General features: G+C 42.6%; 1 protein-coding gene across 2 annotated transcripts in view; it reads right to left on the bottom strand.

Annotated features, from left to right (window-relative positions):
* The window catches only part of ORC1 (origin recognition complex subunit 1), a 35489-nt gene that overhangs the window by 6590 nt on the left and 6629 nt on the right, over positions 1-22270 (bottom strand). For both annotated transcript variants that reach the window (XM_075131848.1, XM_048861089.2), the window contains 11 exons: positions 15699-15868; positions 14181-14565; positions 11172-11466; positions 9535-9645; positions 9316-9420; positions 6997-7198; positions 5584-5690; positions 4561-4662; positions 3788-3959; positions 1136-1243; positions 254-403 (listed from right to left, as the gene is read on the bottom strand). In XM_075131848.1, the coding sequence (XP_074987949.1) occupies positions 254-403; positions 1136-1243; positions 3788-3959; positions 4561-4662; positions 5584-5690; positions 6997-7198; positions 9316-9420; positions 9535-9645; positions 11172-11466; positions 14181-14565; positions 15699-15868 (1907 nt within the window). The remainder of the gene's footprint in view (positions 1-253; positions 404-1135; positions 1244-3787; positions 3960-4560; positions 4663-5583; positions 5691-6996; positions 7199-9315; positions 9421-9534; positions 9646-11171; positions 11467-14180; positions 14566-15698; positions 15869-22270) is intronic.

Raw genomic sequence — 22270 nt, 5'->3', positions numbered from 1 at the left:
GGGAAGGAACCTTGACAGCTCCCCTTCTTGATATAGCCTCTAATTAGCGAGCTGGCTCCTGCATTTCCTTTCTTTGGATCCAGAACATTCATCATCCACCTTTTCCCCCCTTGAGAGAAGGAACTAAAAAGGCAATATTTTAGGTTTACTTCTGTAATGTTGCTCACCCTCTGCCTCTTCCCAGTCACACTGGACTGCAACTAATCTCCCCATATCGCCTCTCAGCATAGCAATCAAACTTGTCAGGACATACCAGCCTGCTAGCTACTCTGTTCATCATGATCCTCTCCGGCAAATCCATGGTGTTAGCAATGGCCAGGATGATCAGCTTGGCTTGCTTTTGGGTTGGCCAGTCAAATAGATTGTACATCACATCCTGCTTTCGGGTCCATAGGAGGTCAAGCTGGACCCAGGAGAGAAAGGAGACCGATGTTAATTGGAGAGGAAGGATGGTCTTCCATCCTTTATCTGTCTCATCTATTTAGACTTTAAGCTCTTCAGGGAAGGGACTGTCTTTTACTAAGAACTTGTACATTGAATCCAGTCTTAGCTGGAATCTCTTGGTGCTGCTGTAATACTAATTCTACTATTACTAATAGGTTTGTAAGACAAGATGCTTGTGCATCCGAGTAAGATCATAGCACCGAGTGTGGTCTATTAGTTTTTCATTACTACACATAGTATGCATTTGCAAAAAGTTTGCAAATAGAAGGTTTACAAACTAGGACACAGTGTCCCCATAACATTACTGAATTTGCGCTCGCAGTAAGAAGAAAACACCCAGACAACAGGCAGCCTCTATTGTAGCTGAATCACAGTCTATTTTAAGTGCTTTGCAGACTGTAACTAACTCCTTAAATTGTACCTAGAAGCGAACCGGAAGCCAACACAGAGCAGAGTTATAATGTGCTCTCATTGGTCTAACCTACTAAGGCAGCAGAAAGGCTCATTCTGTACATTCAGTTTCATAGGATTGCCCAAAAGATTCATTTTGGTGCCTTAAATCTCCCACTGTCTCCTAATTTTAAAACACATACAGGCCATTTGATAATCCCCCTTGCATTCTCATCTAGCCCCCAAAATATCCACTCCCTGTGATATTAGAGTAAAGGGGGCGTGGGACCCTTCTCCTCACCTCATCCACTATCAGCACTGTGGTCTTCCTTTTTGGCCCTGGTGTGCTGAATAGCTTTGCCAACAGCTCTGCAGCATGGGTTGCTGTCACCTTCTGACCGGTCAGTAGCTGAATGAGATTAAACAGTACACAAGATTAATCAGTCTGTAGTCCAATACCTAGGGGTCTAATTCTTAGTCTGTTTGACATCTGTCTACTGCATATCACCAAGTAGCTGAACACTATACACACACACAAGTTAACCCGACAGAACTGGGCTCAGGAGCCCTGAAAAAGACAAATCACTCTACCAAAAACTCTACAAAAAGGAAAAAAGGAGGAATCAGGAAAGACCTAGTTAAAAGGAAGGTCATAATGGTCAAGGGTGACTTGTTCAAATAGAGAGATCTTGCAACAAACCCTTGAAGATAGTCTTAGAAATATTTAAGCAGGCACACTTAAAGAGGGCTTCACAGAGACCCTGAAATAAGAAAGCCCTGCTGCCAGCCCAAAGCAGTTGCAAGAATAACTTGTCTGACTCCATCAATCTCGGGTCCATATTAAAGAATTTATGTTTAGCCAAAGAGACCTTGGATTGAATACTCTTCTGTCTAATCTTTCTCCAAGTTTACTTCTGAATTGATCTTTAAAGCAAGAGGTGGTAATGTAAACTGCTGTCCATATTATAGCTTTTCCTTTGCAGCTCTTGAGGCGCATAGGAATTAGTGTGACCATTTCAGAACTACATCACATACATAACAGTCAGATAGCCAACAAGTTCAGAATCATGCGGGTACAGGAAAACCAGGTAAACATGACTGTTTAGGAAGGGGCATATAAAGTACATTCTTCTCCCTGCCATACATTATAAGCCAGGGCACTACGAATTCCATGACTGCAGAACTGTGCTCCAGAATATCAGCTTTCATTTTAAAAAAGTGTTTCTAGGACTGAGGATTGCAAAGATAACCTTGAAAACACAGAATGTAAATTGATGCATTATTTTCTTCCTCAATCTGAAGACAGCCTGAAACAACAATTGAGAGGTGTGCACTCCCTTGGTCATCTGAGTCAGGTCCCATGGACTCCATGATTCCACAGCTATGGAATTTTGCATTTTCCCAAGATGCCATGGAATTCAGTATTTTTGCCACAGCATGGGGCCTGAAGATCTGTTTTCTCACTCCCTGATCTCTGCCAAAACCTGCTGGTAGCTGCCTGTTGCTTTCCTCACAAAGGAGAGTCAAATGGATTACAGTGATTGTTCCCTGCACTGTTCCATGGAGCCATATAGCAGAAGGTCAGGGAACCAGAGCGGGACAAGCTTTCAGCCAGGGAAGTAGCTGGAACCAGAAGTGTATGTTGACTGGCTGAGCTGCCTGGAGAGCAGTGCAGTAGTCAAGGCCAGGGGAACCAGAGAGATGAGTAGTTTACGTTGGCTACAAGCTCCCTTTGCCTGGAACCCAGGGGAGAGGAAGGATGTTCTAAGCTGGGATGCCTGCATAACATCACAAATGGTGGGGCTGACAGAGACCAGCCTTATGGAAAGCAGTGAAAATGCCCTATTGTCAAAACTAATCATTGCTGAAAATAATCCTTGACCTATTTTACACCAGTGAGCGTTTTCTACAATGATCCATAGTTGTGTGTGTTTTTGTCAGAGTTGGGAGGATGGATATCTTATGGCAAAAAAGTACCTTGGAACGGAGAGGTGCTTGCCATGGAACTTGGTTTCATTGTGCTGCAGAGCAAAGGGCCATGACTACAGCAGCCCTTTCCTGCACTCCTCTCACCACTGCCTTACACTTGCACACTCCCCCCACAACAAATACCTCTTTTACTTTAGCATAGAAACATTTGTAGCTCAGCCAATACCACCAGCCACCAGGGCAAATGCAACCTTGAATTTTAATTAGGAACAGAAATCTTGCAAGGGAAGGAACTGATGTTTCAGAAAATTTGTAATGGAACACAGAATCTTTCTTTTCTAGGTCACTGGTTTGACAGCCTAGACTGACAGAGGCCATGAGTTGTTACCATTGATGGCTATTTAGTGATCTCAGTCCAGTTCTTAGAAGACTGGTGTATACACAATAAAATACTTTACCTCTCAACTGGCAGCATTTGTGGCAGCTTCGAGAGAGATACTAAGGATTAACTTGTCAGGGAGATTGAAAACACTGTATGTTCCACAGAGGCAGTCCCTCTTTGTCAGGGCTGAAGCATGGTGGCTATCAGGTCTGTCACCCTTTAGGTAACTATTCTGTTGCTAGAGTGGGCTCTTGTATAGTCAGCTCAGCAACTTTCAGACACACAGCAAGCATGCACAAAGAATTATGGGGGGAAAAAAATCAGGAATCTACTTTGTAATTTTTTTTAAAGGAATTGATGTTATAAAAACTGATTTCCTTGGTGCTGCCGCCTTGGTGAAGTTCAATACATCAGAGTACTCAAGGAACAATTTCTGCAGCCTTAATAGTAGGAATCTCCAAAATGAGATCACTTTACAATCCTGTCCTAGGAGAAAAGCATGCTGTTCCTTGAGAGGACTGCTGGGATGTGTTAGTTAGAGTTATGGCTCACATAAGGCTGGGTATAGGGATCTGAGAAAGAAAAGTGACTGGAGTTCAATTTCCCTTCATATCAGGGATATGTCAGAGAGGCCTTACTCACCTGTAATATTTGCACATAGGCCTGGTGAGGGTCAGTCAGCTTCATGCCATTGATTTCTATGAATTGGAAGGATGGTAGCTCATCATTTTCTACTGCTTCTTGGAGACAACGAATTACTTCGTGAACAGTTGCTGTTTTGCCTGTTCCAGGAACCCCAGAAATGTACATACACCTGAAACAGGAGAGGATCCATTCATGATCTCAGTGATCTGCACACAGGACTGGGAGCTGGGAACTCCCAAATTCTAAACCCAGCTTTGAAAATGACTCTCTTCGGTTGCCTTGGGTAAGTCCCTAAACGTCAGTTTTTCTATCTGCACATTGGGGATAGCATTTGCCTGCCTCACAGCAGGGTCATAAAGATTATATGCTGAGTGATTACTACTTCTATAGAACAGGCAAAAAAAATTATCTTTCCCAGCACATCTGAAATTGACTAGATATCTCAGTCTTTAGTTGAAATCTCAGTAAGCAGAGAGACTGCATGAGAGTTTTTTTATCAAGTAGAGACAAAAGCAAAACACTGCTAGGATTATATGAATTTCAACAAACTGGGAATAACTTATTCAGAAAGATTAGAAGACAGACTACTGCTGCTCTTCTGCCACAGACAAACATGATCTGGGTGAGTTACTGCCTCCTTTCCTTTCCCAAATTGCATTTCAGTGGAATAAAATTTCTCTCTATTTACCCAAACAGCCTGCTGAAGTGCTTATAGGTGCCTCTGACCAACCCCTCAACTGTATACAGAAGTAGGCCATCAGACAACTCACCCTCCTGTTCCATCAATAAGTTTGCTTTCTACAAAATTATAGATATCCTGGAACTCCTCTTCTCGGCAAGGCAGGGAACCTGGGATGGTGGAAACATGCAGCCTTTGATTGAAACAAAAAAGAAAACACACTAGTCAAGATTTAAGAGTTTTCAAAGCTCCAACTTGCAGAAAGGCAAGTGGGAAGAATCCCCCTCTTCCTACACACACAAATACATATAGATACCTGGAATCTGCCTTACACTGTAAGAGTGCTTGGTTTATTTTTTGTTTTTGTTTTAAAAGGAACCTTAAATCTTAAAGTCTTTTAGAAAGTGACCTTAACCTAGCCTTCACATGTGTTCTCCAAAAACTTCCAGATGCCACATGCTCTAATCTTCGCAAGTAAACAGCACGAATGTGCAAAAGTCAGGAAAATTAATCTACTGCTTGTCCAGACAAATTTACAAAAACCACAAAAAGGAAAGAATGAAGGAATAGGAGAACCTGATAACAGGAAGTATTGGGGGTGAGACAGTCAAGTAAAGGGAAGGAATTGAGAGAAAGACATGGCCAATCCTACAAGCATTTATTTCAATGGAGCATGTAGGACTAAAAACTAGTGGTTTTTTTCACTAATGGGAACCAGTACGTAACTGCCCTGCAGAAGGTAGGAGAGACCCATTGATTCTCTAGCATTGTGCAGAGTAAAATAAATATTGCTACCAATTTCTGTAGCTCAGGGATCAATATTGTTGAGAAGCAAAAAGGAAAATGTTGGAAAAAAATTTACATATCCAGAAACCTAAACTTAGTATGCATAGACCAGTCTAAATGTTTTTAATCCTGAAGAGTATTCCTGCCCTTAGACTCTGAACCAAGGATGCTTCTGCTGTTGCCAGTTCTTGAGGAAACCCTTAGCTTGGAAATTGCATGTGTGCCTTTACCCCATAGGAAAAAAGCAAAGGTGGCATTTCCTTGGTGTTACCCCTTGTTCCTCATTTCTCTGCTGAAGTAACAGGATAATCCCTCTGCTACACTTTACCTTAATCGGGCCTCTTCTAGCACATTGGCTGGTTTCTCTGTTGCTTGGTTTCGAATGGGAATTCTGGGAGTAGCATTTCGGGGCGTCTTGGGGGTTCTTGGCTCAGACTGCAGAGAAAAGTCAAAATCCTCAAACACTAGAAGTAGGTTCTGCATAGTATTAGACGTATTTATATTAGAAAAGGAGTACTTGTGGCACCTTAGAGACTAACCAATTTATTTGAGCATGAGCTTTCGTGAGCTACAGCTCACTTCATCAGATGCATACCGTGGAAACTGCAGCAGACTTTCGGTATGCATCTGATGAAGTGAGCTGTAGCTCACGAAAGCTCATGCTCAAATAAATTGGTTAGTCTCTAAGGTGCCACAAGTACTCCTTTTCTTTTTGCGAATACAGACTAACACGGCTGTTCCTCTGAAACCTGTCATTTATATTAGAGACCATCTTCTGTCTACATTTGCAAAAGATTGTTTATGCTCAAAGATCATTTGAGGATTTCAGGGTGTGAAAGTGAGGAGAGAGCTGGACTTTATTAAGGATATCTGACAAAGATTTAGACATAAAATTTGGGCTTTTTTTTTTTTAAAGAGGGATATTTGAAACCCCCAATTAAAAAAATCCCATGAAACTTTTAAGCATCTGAAGACTTTTTAAATTTAAACAATCCCCCTTGCGATGCTGTAAAACCACAAGAACCAGAGAGACTGAGTAGGCAGTGACTCTCATGTCTAATTTCAGTGACCAACTGAAAAACAAAGCAAACAAACAGCACCTCAATTATTTGTATTACCACAGTGCCTAGAAGAACCAGTCACCAATCAGAACCCCACTGTTAGACACTGTATAAACACAGAAGACCATCAATAGCGACATAGATTTAAATAGTTTCAGTTTTAATAGTTTAAGGTGGGATTCTTCAAGTATTCTGTACATCACTTTTTCAAAGAAAGATTCTTTCATGGACCACCTCCCTACTAAACATCTCAATACCTCCTCACCCCTTGGTTCTTGATTTTTTATTCTATCTACCATCAGCCAGGGACCTGTGTCCTGATCCACAGTTTGAGAAACACTGATTTCAGGCATTAGTAACAAAGGACTTCATTTCTATTGTGTTTCAGGAAGCAGAGGCGTAATCCAGAAGATAGGACATTATGCACATCGATAATTTATCTTTCACCTCCAGTCCAAAACAACATTTCCCCCCCCTAAGGCTGGCCTCTTCTGATTTATAGTGGCACAATATACATAATTCAGCAGGTACCTTACTTCGCACACTGAGCCACCTTGCTCCAGATGATTTGTTCACCTTGGTATACATGCATGAAACACTCAGATGAAACAAATGGCTTAGTTAGAACTAACAAACCCAGAGCAAATGTTTTTCAGGCCAATGGCCTGCAGGAATCTTACAGCATTTCTGGGGGTCTTAGCAGGGGTGGTATCAAAGGGTTTCCTTGAAGATATTGGGGTGCTCAGTGTGGTGCTTGATCTTGTTTTCCTTTTGGGTGTAGAGGGCACCATGCTCTCCTCTTCCTCACTGCTACTGGAATCAGAGCAGTCTGTGCTGGGCAGGTAGTCATCTTCCTGATCCTGCTCAGATATATTTAAAAAACTAAAAAAGAAAAACAGACAGAGGATTTGGAAAAACCAAACAAGGAATTTCTAATGACAGTATAAAAACAGCAGCACAATGTTTCAGTCACCTGGGAATAATTATTGATAAGAGAAGGTCGCTTGTTGTTGTTTTGTTTCTCTAATTATCATGGCAATGAGCAGGCAAAGATTTTGTACCTGCCCTTGTAAATTTTCCATGGTCATTACGCTAGGCTGGTTTAAGAAAAGTCAGTTTGCTGATCATCAAGTGTAACTATCATGTTATTAAGTCCTGCATACTCTATACTCATTTTTGTTGCTCTGGAGCTGCATTTGAACTTCTTGCTATTACCACTCTGCTTCTGGATGCTCAAGTGTCAGTATTTAAAGACTTGTAATAGCAGGTAACATCATCTGGGCTGTTTCTGTTGTCAGTGTCTGGGACAGAACTCTGTATACATTAGAGTAGTTTGCTAATACTGATCATAGGTACCCGAACAAGTGGGCAATCTATAGACTCAGTCCTGGCCCACAGAGAGCCTACTTCCGATTCACCAGACCCAGAGTTTGACAGACTTCCCAACATGAGGAATAGCATGTTGGCTTAGTCAGGCTTTGTGAGAAGAGATCTATTCACTAGTGAAGGCAGCCATTGGCTAACATTAATAGGGTCGTCTGACTGCCCCATATGGATGGCAGTTCTATAGTACTAATTAATATGAAGCACTTGCATCTGTGCTCTTTATTGCTCCTTTGATGATGTATAAAGACAGCCTCAATTCACTCCTCTCCCTTCCAGTTTATTTTTAACCTTAGAAAGACCGTATTCACTCCAGATGCTTCAAGCAGAGTTTTTACACCAACATGCAAAAAGTGACCTCACAAAGCCCACTTGGGACCGCTATTATCATTTTACATGGACAGTGTTCAAATATTATGGTGATGGGCTGCAATATAAAATCCTAAAATAGAACCAAATCTTTTTGTGTTTATTTGCAAGTTAAAACAGAAGATACAGTCCACACCATATTTATTTTATCTGTATATTTAAAGGCAAACTGTAAAGTAAAATTTAGTTTGTGCCCCTTCCTACTCTTCTTTTCTGAGGTGTGAAGATGACCTCACTGTTTCCAAATACATATATTCTCTTTCCTCCTTCCCCTCCCCATTGGTAATATCAGGAACATCAGGTTCTTGCTCCTCTTAGGACTGCTAATGTAAGGCCAGTCTGCACTACATCACTTAACTATGATTTTGTAACCACTTAATGGCATCATCAACTGTTCACACAGCAGAGGTCTTGCTATCTCAGTTGTGCACATCCAAACCTACTATGCTGTCTAACCCTTAATTCACTGGATTCTGGGAAAACAGTGCGTGGTGGATGCACATACAGAGCAGCAGCATCTGCATATGGGGCAGGGCACTAGATAGGTGGGAAGGAGGAGGACTTGTCAAACTGGGTACACAGGCAGAGAGAGAGTGCTGTTTGAACTTCAAAAAAGCATGCTGAACTGGTAGCGCTCCAGGGGTGAACACTGTTAGTCCTCAGTTACTAAATAAGTTTTTTATATGAAGTGTGAACATAAACCTATTTAGAGACCACTGGCCTGGTAACTACCAGGTTACAAACTAAACTAAAAGTTGCACCATGGACAGGACCTTGGACTCAAGACCCCTCTCCCACTCAGATGAGAACTAGAAAAACTGTCACTCAGGCTTCAGCCATTGGTGATGTCACCATTTCACTTCACCTCTCAAAGAATCCACCAGCAAGAAGAGTGGAAACATCAAATCCCAATTATCAAGTAAAACAATATGCAGAAAGCATTTTTGGGGAAAAAAAAACAAATGAGTGTCTTAATACATCACAGAACAACAGTAATGGGTAAAACAATTTTTCTTGTTTTTTACTTGCAGTTTACTTTAATTAAAGGATGAAAGTAATTAATTTGAAAATGCAGCAGAAGGATTTTGAATTGTTTTCTTGAGAACAATTTGCCTTGCAATCACACAAACTATTTCCTTGCATGAATGAGATTCATTTGATTTGCATTTCAACATTAGACTACGTCAACACTCAGAGCTGAAAGCCACCAATGGCAATCTGACTCAGACACAATGGAGAAAACTTACTGGAGTTGCTCTGCAATGCGAGCAGTAGTCTTCTGCACACATTTCCTATGAGAACGTGGGATCACCACTGGACTCCTGGTCTTCAGCTCTTGCTCCTCAGCTAAACTAGAGAAAGAACGAAGCTATTTGTATCTCGTCTTTATGTCAAGTGACCGAAAAATCACTCTTGGAATAAGTGAACATAAGACATGTGAACATCATTTGAATATCAGGATTTACTTTGTGTCGCTTTTAGAATTGCTCTTGGAAGTAGCTGCTTGTTTGGTTGTTCTTTTGGATTCCCTGGTTCTCTCCTCAGTTTCCTCCTCTTCATTTCTACTGTTCAAATGCCTGATGAAAAAAGAGGGACATCTACCTATAGCATTACAAATACAAATTGTCCATTAGATGGGCCATATTGTGGTGAATTGCTCACTTTAATTCATTGCAGATACCTCTTTATTCTTTTAGATTTCTTAATTGCACTACATTGCAGACTCTGAGTGTACAACACAACAAACATTTAACAGCACACCAACACTGTGTGACCAAAAGACTTTAGATCACAGTTCCATCAAATGTCAGGTTTCAGAGTAGCAGCCGTATTAGTCTGTATTCACAAAAAGAAAAGGAGTACTTGTGGCACCTTAGAGACTAACAAATTTAGTTCCATCAAATGTTTGCTCCATAGTAACACTTCTTTAAAAAGGACATGTAAAGAAAAATGTGTCCCTTTTTGCATTTTTATGGATGTACAATATAAAGAAGACCTGAATTTTTTCCTGCTTGTTGTGATTTTTAGCGATTATTCTGATAGAAAATACACTGAGCAAATTTAATTAAGATTCTTGTGTGGAAGATTTTTTTTTTTTTTTTTAATTTGCCACAAACTTAAATAGATTAGCACATAAAGTCTGGAGAAGGACTCATATGACAAATTTTATGAGGCCCAATATAGCTTGGCTATCTTTGAGCAGATCTATCTATCTATCTATATATGTGTGTGTGTGTAGCTTACACACATAGGGTGATACCAGAGCTGTGGGGTATATATGCATCAAGTGAGGGGAAATTGATGAGGAGAGGAAGAGACTATGATGGCAGTGTATAGACTTGTAAGGGTCAACATGACTAGACCACCTCCCCTTTCTGCATCCCCATCATATCTGCCTTGGACCCCTACACTTCTCACTCTAACATCCTGACCTGTGTAGCCCACAACCCCATTTTCCAAACCCCTTACATTCCTCCCCCTCCATGTACCCTTTTGCTCTGGAAGCTCCTCCATAACCCAGGTCCATGGAGCCTCTTGTAATTATTAAAGCTTTTCTACATCAGTAGCAGGCAAAGCATTTGAGCATATTCTGGGATTTCACAGACTGTCAGTACTCTCCTGTGATCGGAAAATTGTTCAAAGTGGGATTTTTTTAAAATAAATATTGAGTAGGAGGGCAGGAAATAATGGGAGCAAAATAAAATATAAAACATGGTAAAGCTTTCCCCACTACTCCAAGCAGATAGAGGAAATAGCAACCAATTTGGAAAAGAAAATGAAAGCTAAAAAGTCTTCCCAAAATCCCAGTATTAAAAGTGTTAGGTTGTAAGTATTTTTGGAAGGGCACTGAATACTGAGTTACCAACCCTCATATCCAATATTTTGTGTCTCAGGGTGTAGTTTTTATATGGATTCCCCCAATTTGCTGTAAAGAACATCTACTGTTAACCAGTGACATCCTTGCAGGAAGCACCTGCTCTTTCCTGCAGGATCTTTGATAATATCTTGCTTCAAGACAATGATTTATTTTAAAAAAGGGGAAACAAGATACAAAGAACAGGGGTGCCAATCAAAGATGCATTAGAACAATGCTGCCACTTACCATGTGTCATCATCTTTCCTATCAAGATTCTTGGCTTTCAGGCTGGAATCTTGGCCCCTTCTGTAGGGAGATATCCTTATCGTTTCAGCTAGCTTAGTCCAGTCTCCCCTGATACTCAGTGGTGAGTCTGGCTCACCATTGGTGCGAGATATTTTTGGAGGTGAGCCCAAAATCTCAGTGAATGTCACCTTTCTCTTGGTAGCTGATGGTTCCAGGGCCTCTAAAGCATCACAGTCATCACCCAAGAGTTCTAAAACATCGCATCCTGTGAGTTTGTTTCTAGATTTCGTAGGACCTAAAAACCAACACCATAACAAAAGGTCACCAAGTTTTAATATGGCTGATTTGGTTAACTCTTAGCTGCCAAGCCACTCATGGCATATAATCTAACTGCTTTTTAGGGTTACATGATGGAGGATGAATAATTGAACTACTTAATATGAAAAACATTTCCTTTGTGAGAAGATGGAACACAGATTTAGGGTCTGAATTTTCAAGCCCCATATTCCCTCTTTCCCAAGTATAAGCTCATCTGAGCGTTAGCTTGCATGTGAACATCCAGACGTATGTGTATTCTTGATTGCACACATACGCAGCTAAACAGTCTCTTATCTAGCCAGGCCATAATGCAAAGTAGCCACCTAAACGTATGCTTAACCAGTAGACTGGAATAATCTGACCCTCGGTGTCTACTGAAGTACCCACCTACTCTTCATAACAGGAGACAGACATCAGAGCAGGGAAATTATCAACAATGTGTATGTGCTGGTTGATCCATTGCCCAACACTCCCGCTTGACAGATGATGTACATATTTTACAATCACCAACATAGCAGGAACATTGCATGATTTACAGCAACCTCAAACCAGTACTTTTGAAATTAAAGGGATCTAACTCTTAGTACTCCTACAGACAGTTTATCATCCCCTTTAAATAATGGCCCCAATTTACAAAGGTCATTCAAACAAAAATACTATGCTTACCAGACCAATTAATTTTCACTGCACTCTTTTTTGTTTTGCAACTTCTGTATTAAAAAACAACTAGAGCTTTATAATTCTATCCAAACCTATATCATTCCTGAGCCAAAGCATTCTTCTGCTCTTGAAAATGACATGAAAATTGCACCTTCTTAGTTAGCAGATTTGCTCCCCCACACCTGAACTGAGACATTCTATTTGCTACAGTAATTAAAATATGTTTTTACTGCTGCTTGTTTGTTATCCATGCATAGCCAACACAGCTGAGAGAGGAGGGAGCTGAATGTAATTCCTTCCTGTGCAAACAAAACTGCTTATAAAAGTTTATTAAAGTTATAAAACTGTTTACAAAGATTCCAATTATTTGAACGTCTGCAAATCTATGCAAGACTCTAGGGAATGCACAAGGACATTACTAAGAACAAAAGCTGGCCTACAGAACTTTTATCATTGGTAATGATATGAGAGAAGGAAAGAACCCAGCTTGACTCAGATCCCAGACTGAGTTTCCAGGACTGCCAGTTGGAAATAAGTTTTGCTTGTAAACTGAGCACATTTGATATAGAATCGTTGAGACACAAACATGGAATCCCACAATGGACCACCACACTAACTTCAGCACTGGCTAATCCTTCCCCACTTCGAGAAATTTTTTCTAATACTTCCTAACTAAGCAGCAGTCACTGAAATTTATTATTAAATGGATTCCCCAGGCGACATCCCATTAAAGCACGTGGATCAAATTGGGCTGACTTCTGGCAGCTTGGCAAACCAGCACTTTTCTGTCACACATGGATTTTGTGCTGCAGTATATCATCTTTCATTTAAAATGCAGATTACATCTCTAGCCCCTATTGTTGCAAATGTAACTATTACTACATGAACAGAATGCAATTCAATGCAACGGCTGAGCCTTTGGACTACCTGAAATAATAGCAACATGCAAGATAAATAGATAAAGTTTGTTCCTCTGTAGGGCATTAACTCTGAAGCCTAAAGAGGCTAGTTTAAGTGTCAGTGTTTACTATTTCACTGATCAAAGAATACAAGAAAGAAGAGGGACAATCATTCCAAAGATCTCCCCAATGTATTGAGTACAATCCCTGGTGGTTGGGGCTTAGGGTGAAGGTGGAGAAGGGGAGTGTGCTATTACTTCTTCCTCCTTCAATTCAACCCCTGAGAGTGGCCTGCCAATTGTGTTAATCATAGCTAAGTGGCTGGGTCACATGCAGGGACTGAAGCCAGGGTCTCTGTATCTAAGAGAACAAACCTCTACTGCTTGAGTTAAAGATCCAGGTCCATTAACTTAGAGGTGGCAGCAGTCTTCAACCACTGCACCTGGTCTAGAAACTAAAAGGGGACAAAGAGCCATATTGCATGCACACGGGTTACATCTACTAGAAAACCAGACTACCTTTTCGGATTATTTATTTTCTTCTTTATGTGACATCCTTTGCCCAACGATAACTCCTTCAGTGCAAAATTCCCTACAGTATTTACTCAGAAAATCTGTCATGACAGGCAGTAATAAAGATCTCCAATACACCTCAAAATACACCTCCAATACAGCTCAAAAGGCCAGCTACTAAGGGGACGATGATCAATAGTCAACTGCATAGAAAGGGGTAGCCATCCTCAATGTGCTGATCCCACACTGGTCAGCATCTTATATCTGTTCCTTATGACATATTCAGTGGCTGGATCAGCTATGAAGCAGGTAGAGATGGGACTCTTGCTCTTGATGCTGCTACTACCCAAAACAAGAACCCACTTGCTGAAAGACTGTACTCCCTATAAGCCCCCTTTACCACATTCCCAAGTGAAAAGACCTGGCAGTGAGATCACAGCAGCTAGAGGAAGGCCAGGCCCACAGGAGTTACTCAGAGAGCTGCTTCTCCCTGTACTATGAATAAACACAAGACTTCAGTCTCCAGGTCCAGCAACTCTGCTATTAGGTTTACTACTAGTTGCCAAATTACTAGTAAAACCAAAAGTATTGCATTGGATAAAGTATTGCTGTGTACATACTGTTTAGCTGTAACTTCTTCCTTGCTCCTGGGGTGTTAATGCCATTTGCCACCCTTTGGGAATGTCTCTCCTTAGACAGGGAGGACTTGGAAGCAGAGTGTCTTGATTCTATTTCCATCTGAATGTTCTTGGTTTTCATGGTACTCCGAGTGACTCTGTTAGTCTCTGTTTTCAAGGAACAAATGAAGTCCGAAGAAAACACCTGGCAGTCAGTTAAAGGGCTTGGGCTGCCAACTCTTTTCTTTTTCTCAGCTTCTTTCAGCTCAGACAATAAGCCAGGGGACAGAGGCTTAAAGCATTTCCCATCCCAAGATTCCTTTACAAAGAATATCTGTTTTCCATTTGACCTAACAGGCACCTCCTCCTCTGGGGCCAAAGGTATCACCTATAAATGGAGAAAAATATCAAGTCACCCTTTAGTATCTGCTGTTTACTTAGTTCTTTGTTATTTTTCCTAATCACGTATCTTAACATTTTATCCCATGACTGTGCTATTGGTACACCTGTAATGAAGAATTACAGAGGACACTGTTGTTAGACCATATTAAGTATTCTACTCCTGGGGGAATTCTGTCAACAAGTATGTCTGTAACAATACACAGCAAAAAAAAGATTCTGGTAATTTTTTTTTTTGACAGATTCCTTACTAGGCATATTAATACAGAACATTGAGTTATTTATTTAAACTATAATACAGAACTGTATTTCCTGCACCTGTCAGAAGTAATGCATAGGCTTAGGTGAGTCAGGGGAAACAGAGGAGCTGAGGGAGAAGGAAGGAGCCTAGCAGTGGAGGGTGTTGAGTGGAGTGGGTGGGTGGGTGAATGGTTTTTTGTTTTGTTTTTTTTTTGGGGGAGGGGGAGATTCTTAAGGAGTTGGGAAACCTCCCCCATGCAGACCCTGGCTGACCCCAAGCCTCTCCCATTCAGTCAGGCACATCTGCCCCCTCCCCTCCGATCCCCACAGGTCTCTGCATCCCCCCTCCCCCATGCTCAACGTTGTCACCCCACTAGCTCCCGAGACCATGCCCCAGTCTGTCCCCCCGTTAGCCATTCTGAACCCCAGTCTGTGACCACCCCCAGCAGCCGTGTGCGCCCCACTGTGTTCTAACCTGGCTCCGCGGGCGGGGTGCTGTGATGAACTTCTACTCCTGGAGGAATTCTGCAGCACTAGACATTTTATTTTATTTATTTATTGGGGGCGGGGGGAAGGAATTCTTTCTGCCCCAGAAGTGCTACAGTTCTGCCTCTGGTGGCCAAAAGGCAGCACTTAGGCAAAATGTATTTTTTGTGGAAAAATATAAAATTATGCGGGACAGAAAAATTCTGTGCGTCCGCAGATGTGCAGAATTCCCCCAGGAGTATAAGTATTAATGATTCCCAACATCCCTACAGAGCTGCATTAAGAATTCAAATAGGTTTCATGAGGGCAAATAAGTAGTTCCACCCTTGCTTTAGGCTTTCCAAAGTTCTTCCATCCCCTCCTTTCCTACATGCAGATCGTGACCTGGGTACACACCTTCACGTTTTTAATTATGGTCTCCACATTTATGTCAGTGTCATATCCAGGACCTTTATCCAAAAATATCTCCTGGGAAGAAACCTCTCTTTGCAGCAGTTTCCGTTTATTGAGTGGTAGCTCTGTAATACGAGAGAACCATTGAACAACTGCATGCTTTTCTTGAGAGCCTACAGCAGAAGGAAACAGGGAAAAATTGAATCAGCATTCAAAACTCTAATTTTAGTTATAGCATTATTATTCATTATTTGTATTATAGCAGGCCAAAAGGCTCCAACTGAGATCAAAGCCACATTGTGTCAGGCACTGTACATACACATAGTAAGAAAGAGCCTTCTATCCCTAAGCATGTAGTCAAAGACCTAGTCTATGCTACGAGTTTAGGTCGAATTTAGCAGCGTTATCTCAATTTAACCCTGCACCCGTCCACACGATAAAGCCCTTTTTTTCGACTTAAAGGGCTCTTAAAATTGATTTCTTTACTCCACCCCCGATGAGAGGATTAGCGCTGAAATCGGCCTGGCCGGGTTGAATTTGGGGTACTGTGGACACAATTCAACGGTATTGGCCTCCGGGAGCTATCCCAGAGTGCTCAGTTGTGACCGCTCTGGACAGCACTCTCAACTCAGATGCACTGGCCAGGTATACAGGAAAAGGCCCACGAACTTTTGAATCTCATTTCCTGTTTGGCCAGTGTGGCGAGCTCACCTGCACAGGCCACCATGCAGAGCTCATCATCACAGGAGACCATGTAGTCCCAAAATCGCCAAAGAGCTCCAGCATGGACCAAATGGGAGGTACGGGATCTGATCGCTGTATGGGGAGAGGAATCCGTGCTGGCACAACTCCGTTCGAAAAGACGAAATGCCAAAATATTTGAAAAAATCTCCAATGGCATGAAGGACAGAGGCTATAACAGGGACCTGCAGCAGTGCCGCATGAAAATTAAGGAGCTCAGGCGAACCTACCAAATGTTTGAAACCATTCCCACATGTTATGAAGGTTAAAGAAGCCAAAAGACCGTGGTTTACCATGGCTACTGCAAGCCGAATTCTGCTGCCCGGCCCTGCGTGAGTAATCCCTCACACCAACCGGCATACCCTCAATAAGAGGCAAAATGTGACCTTGTAACGAAAGTACATGTGCTATGTAATGTTAACAGCAAGGTTTACTGTGAAAGAGTGTACCCATTGTTCTATAAAATGTGTCTTTTTAACTACCACGCTCCCTTTTTTTCCCTCCACCAGCTGCATATGTTTCTCCTTCCCAGAGGCTAGCGAAGATTAGAAGCTGAAAAAAACGCACTTGTGATGAAATGTTCTCTGACCTCATGCTGTCCTCCCATACTGACAGAGCACAGCAAAATACGTGGAGGCAGGCAATCTCAGAGTGCAGGAAAACACAATATGACCACAAGGAGAGGTGGCAGGCTGAAGATGGTAGGTGGCGTCAGCTTGCTGAAAGAAGGCAGGAGTCAATTCTCAGGCTGCTGGAGGATCAAACTCATGTGCTCCAGCGTATGGTTGAGCTGCAGGAAAGGCAGCAGGAGCACAGACCACCGCTACAGCCCCTGTGTAACCAACCGCCCTCCTTCCCAAGTTCCATAACCTCCTCACCCAGACGCCCAAGAATGCGGTGGGGCGGGCCTCCGGCCACCCAGCCACTCCACTCCAGAGGATTGCTCAAGCAACGGAAGGTTGGCATTCAATAAGTTTTAAAGTGGTGTGTGGCCTTGTCCTTCCCTCCTCCAACACCCCTCCCGGGCTACCTTGGCAGTTATCCCCCTATTTGTGTGATGAATAAATAAAGAATGCACGAACATGAAGAAGCAATGACTTTATTGCCTCTGCAAGCAGTGATCGAAGAGGGGAGGGGAGGGTGCTTAGCTTACAGGAAAGTAGAGTGAAATCGGGGGGGTTGGAAGGGGTCTGTTAAGGAGAAACAAACAGAACTTTCATACCGTAGCCTGGACATTCCTGAAACTGGTTTTCAAAGCTTTTCTGATGTGCACCGCACCCTCCTGTACTCTTCTAACCGCCCTGGTGTCTGGCTGCGTGTAATCAGTGGCCAGGCAATTTGTCTCAACCTCCCATCCCACCATAAATGTCTCCCCCTTACTCTCACAGATACTGTGGAGCTCACAGAAAGCAGTAATAACAATGGGAATATTGGTTTCGCTGAGGTCTAACCGAGTCAGTAAACTCCGCCATCGCGCTTTTAAACACCCAAATGCACATTCTACCACCATTCTGCACTTGCTCAGCCTCTAGTTGAGCAGCTCCTGACTACTGTCCAGGGTGCCTGTGTACGGCTTCATGAGCCAGGGCATTAAGGGGTAGGCTGGTTCCCCAAGGATAACTATAGACATTTCAACATCCCCAATGGTTATTTTCTGGTCTGGAAAGTAAGTCCCTTGCTGCAGCTGTTGAAACAGACCAGTTCCTGAAGATGCGAGCGTCATGTACCTTTTCCGGCCATCCCACGTTGATGTTGGTGAAACGTCCTGTGTGATCCACCAGTGCTTGCAGCACCATTGAAAAGTACCCCTTGCCAGTAATGTACTCGCTGCCTTGGTGCTCCAGTGCCAAGATAGAGATATGGGTTCTGTCTATCGCCCCACCACAGTTAGGGAATCCCATTGCAGCAAAGCCATTCACTATGACCTGCACATTTCCCAGAGTCACTACCCTTGATATCAGCAGCTCAGTGATAGCATTGGCTACTTGCATCACAGCAGCCCCCACAGTAGATTTGCCCACTCCAAATTGATTCCCAACTGACTGGTAGCTGTCTGGCGTTGCAAGCTTCCACAGGGCTATCGCCACTCGCTTCTCAACTGTGAGGGCTACTCTCATCTTGGTATTCTTGCGCTTCAGGGCAGGGAAAAGCAAGTCACAAAGTTCCATGAAAGTGCCCTTACGCATGCAAAAGTTTCGCAGCCACTGGAAATCGTCCCAGACCTGCAACACTATGCGGTCTCACCACTCTGTGCTTGTTTCCCGGGCCCAGAATCAGGGTTCCACACCATGAACCTGCCCAATTGACACCATGATGTGCACATTGCAGGGGCCCCTACTTTGTGAGAAGTCTAAGTCCATGTCCTCATCAGCCTCGTCACGGCACTGCAGTTGCCTCCTCCTCACCTGGTTTCGCTTTTCTTGCAGGTTGTGGTTCTGCATATCCTGTTGGATAACGCGCGCGGTGTTTATAGTGCTCATCATTGCCGCGGTGATCTGAGTGGGCTCCATGTTCCCAGTGCTATGGCATCTCGCTGAAAAGTGGTGTGAAACAACTGTCTGCCATTGCCCTGATGGAGGGAGGGGCGATTGACAACATGGCTTACAGGGTTGGCTTACAGGGAATTAAAATCAACGAAGGGGGTGGCTTTGCATCAAGGAGAAACAGAATGGCCCCCTCAAGGATAGAACTCAAAAGCCTGGGTTTAGCAGGCTGCTGATTTCATGGAGGGAGGGAAGAAGGGAGGAGAAAATGAATACAAAACAAATCTGGTCAATTTCTTGTTTTGATCCACTTCATCTATCTTTACACATCTTGCTGGCAGCAGACTGTGCAGTATGACTGCTGGCCATTGTCATCTCCTGGCTGCTCATTAGAGGACGGTGCAGTATGACTGCCGGCAGGACTGAACTGCCATGAGACGAAACTTAAAAGGGAAATGACCTGGCTGAGTCACTCCCATGTTTGCCCAGGCGCCCCTGACTGACCTCACCGAGGTTGGCTAAAAGAGCACCCTCGAGTACGGCGACAATGGCTACCAGTCATACTGCACTGTCTGCTGCCAAAAGGCACTGAGCTGCTGCTGTGTAGCAATGCAATACTGCATCTGCCAGCACCCAGGAGACATACGGTGACGCTGAGCGGGTTCCATGGCGTCTGCACGGGTAACCCAGGAAAAAAGGCGCGAAACGATTGTCTGCCATTGCTTTCACCGAGGGAGGGAGGGAAGGGGGTGTCTGACGATATGTACCCAGAACCACATGCGACAATGTTTTTGCCCCATCAGGCATTGGGATTTCTACCCAGAATTCAAATGGGCGGCGGAGACTGCGGGAACTGGGGGATAGCTACCCACAGTGCAACGCTCCGGAAGTTGCCGGTTGCCTCGGTACTGTGGACGCACTCCGCCGACTAAATGCACTTAGAGCATTTGTGTGGGGACACACATAATCGACTGTATAAAAACGCTTTCTACAAAACCAACTTCTATAAATTCGACCTAATTTCGTAGTGTAGATACACCCTAAGTAGGCCAGACACAGAGAGGGAGAAAGAAAGTACTATTATCCTCATTTTCCGGACTGGAAATTGAGGAACATAGAAGTTAATTAACTTGCACAAGATCATACAGGGAGTCTTTGGCAGAGATAGGAATTGAATCCAGAATGCCTAGGTCCCAGCCCAGTGCCTTAACTCCAAGATCATCCTTCCGCTCAATTACTAATAGCCACAGTCATTCTAGCTAGACAAAAATAGAAGGCATATAAATCCTTGTGCTGCAGCGCATAAGGCTACCTTACTTGAAAAAGGTTAAGAAGAAATTCACGTTATGAACCGCTATTCCACAAGTGTTCACTATAGGATTTGTTGCAGCTTTGTCTAAAAACTTCAGGTCACAATCAGTGATAGGATATAAAACTAAATGGATTACTGGTCTATTTCAGTATGGCAATTCTTATGTGTCTATTCTATTGTGAAGCTGACAGGCCTACACATAAAAATTGAAACCCAAAATTGTGATTTTAGGAGGAAAATACTTTTTTATTGTGAGTTAAAGTCTAACCTTTCTCCCAGATTGTGTGTGTGTCAAAAAATGCTGTTCAAAATTGACCTGCTGCTGAGTACCAAAATATAAAGAAGTTATAAGCATCTCTCTGTAAAACACAAACCCTCCCTCTCTGGGCATGGCTGAATGAACATCTGATTGGTGTATTTGTATGATTTCAGTTCCAATCTTTTTCTAGCTTTGTATTTTTGAAGTTATTTTTGTATTGGGAGTTTAGGATGGTTGAGATAACATCTGTGGACTATGACCTCAAATATCCCAAAATACGTATTAACCTGACTATCAGTATATTTTTGGACCTGTGGACTTTCTGAGCCCAAAGTTACAGGGATGGGGAAGTTCTTCATTTGCATGAAGGTGACCTAATCAGACCCCACTAGGTGATGCCAGTGATGTTGCGAGTGCCCCATTTTGATTCACTAAGAAGCTCTTGAGAAGGTTTCCAAAAAGGAGGAACCAACTACATCACCATGTTCAAAAATTGAATGAAAGGAAGAAGTCTCATTACCGGTATCTAGCTATGCAATGCCATAATGCCTGATAAAGAAGTGGTGACACTGGCAAACCATCTAACCTGTTGTCATAAATATAAAGGGAAGGGTAAACCCCTTTAAAATCCCTCCTGGCCAGAGGAAAAATCCTCTCACCTGTAAAGGGTTAAGAAGCTAAAGGTAACCTCGCTGGCACCTGACCAAAATGACCAATGAGGAGACAAGATACTTTCAAAAGCTGGGAGGAGGGAGAGAAACAAAGGGTCTGTGTCTGTCGGTATGCTGCTTTTGCCGGGGATAGAACACGAATGGAGTCTTAGAACTTTTAGTAAGTAATCTAGCTAGGTATGTGTTAGATTATGATTTCTTTAAATGGCTTAGAAAAGAACTGTGCTGAATAGAATGACTATTCCTGTCTGTGTGTCTTTTTTGTAACTTGAGGTTTTGCCTAGAGGGATTCTCTATGTTTTGAATCTAATTACCCTGTAAGGTATCTACCATCCTGATTTTACAGAGGGGATTCCTTTACTTCTATTTCTATTAAAAGTCTTCTTGTAAGAAAACTGAATGCTTTTTCATTGTTCTCAGATCCAAGGGTTTGAGTCTGTGGTCACCTGTGCAAATTGGTGAGGATTTTTACCAAACCTTTCCCAGGAAGTGGGGTGCAAGGGTTGGGAGGATTTTTGGGGGGAAAGACGTGTCCAAACTATGTTTCCCAGTAAACCCAGTTAGAGTTTGGTGGTGGCAGTGGATATTCCAAGGGCAAAGGATAAAAGTAATTTGTACCTTGGGGAAATTTTAACCTAAGTTGGTAAAAGTAAGCTTAGGAGGTTTTCATGCAGGTCCCCACATCTGTACCCTAGAGTTCAGAGTGGGGGAGGAACCTTGACACCTGTGTACAACCCATAACAACTTAACAAGAGGCATTACAATTGTATCAGGACAATTCACTTGTATGTGAATATCAAAGAAACGTACTAGACCAGCAATCACTAACCCATTCATTTGTAGTAATAGAAATCAAGGGTAGATGCTAAATGTGTTTGTCTGGGTACCTGTACCCTGTTAGAAGTTTACCAAATTAGATTTTAGATATTAAATCCTTTTCATGTCTTAATTACCTTACATTATGTATGCAACTGTGTTCAGTTAACCTTAAGATCAAAGATGTGAGACACTGCAGGAAATTAATAATATTATCTAATTGTCCTCAGCTTATCTATCCTTGTTATAATGAATGACCGGCTGTTGCCTTATGGTGTAACTAGATTACCTAG

Source organism: Caretta caretta, chromosome 8 (assembly GCF_965140235.1).
Source record: "Caretta caretta isolate rCarCar2 chromosome 8, rCarCar1.hap1, whole genome shotgun sequence".
Lineage (NCBI taxonomy): Eukaryota > Metazoa > Chordata > Testudines > Cheloniidae > Caretta > Caretta caretta.
This window is presented reverse-complemented; position numbering and strand designations above follow the sequence as displayed.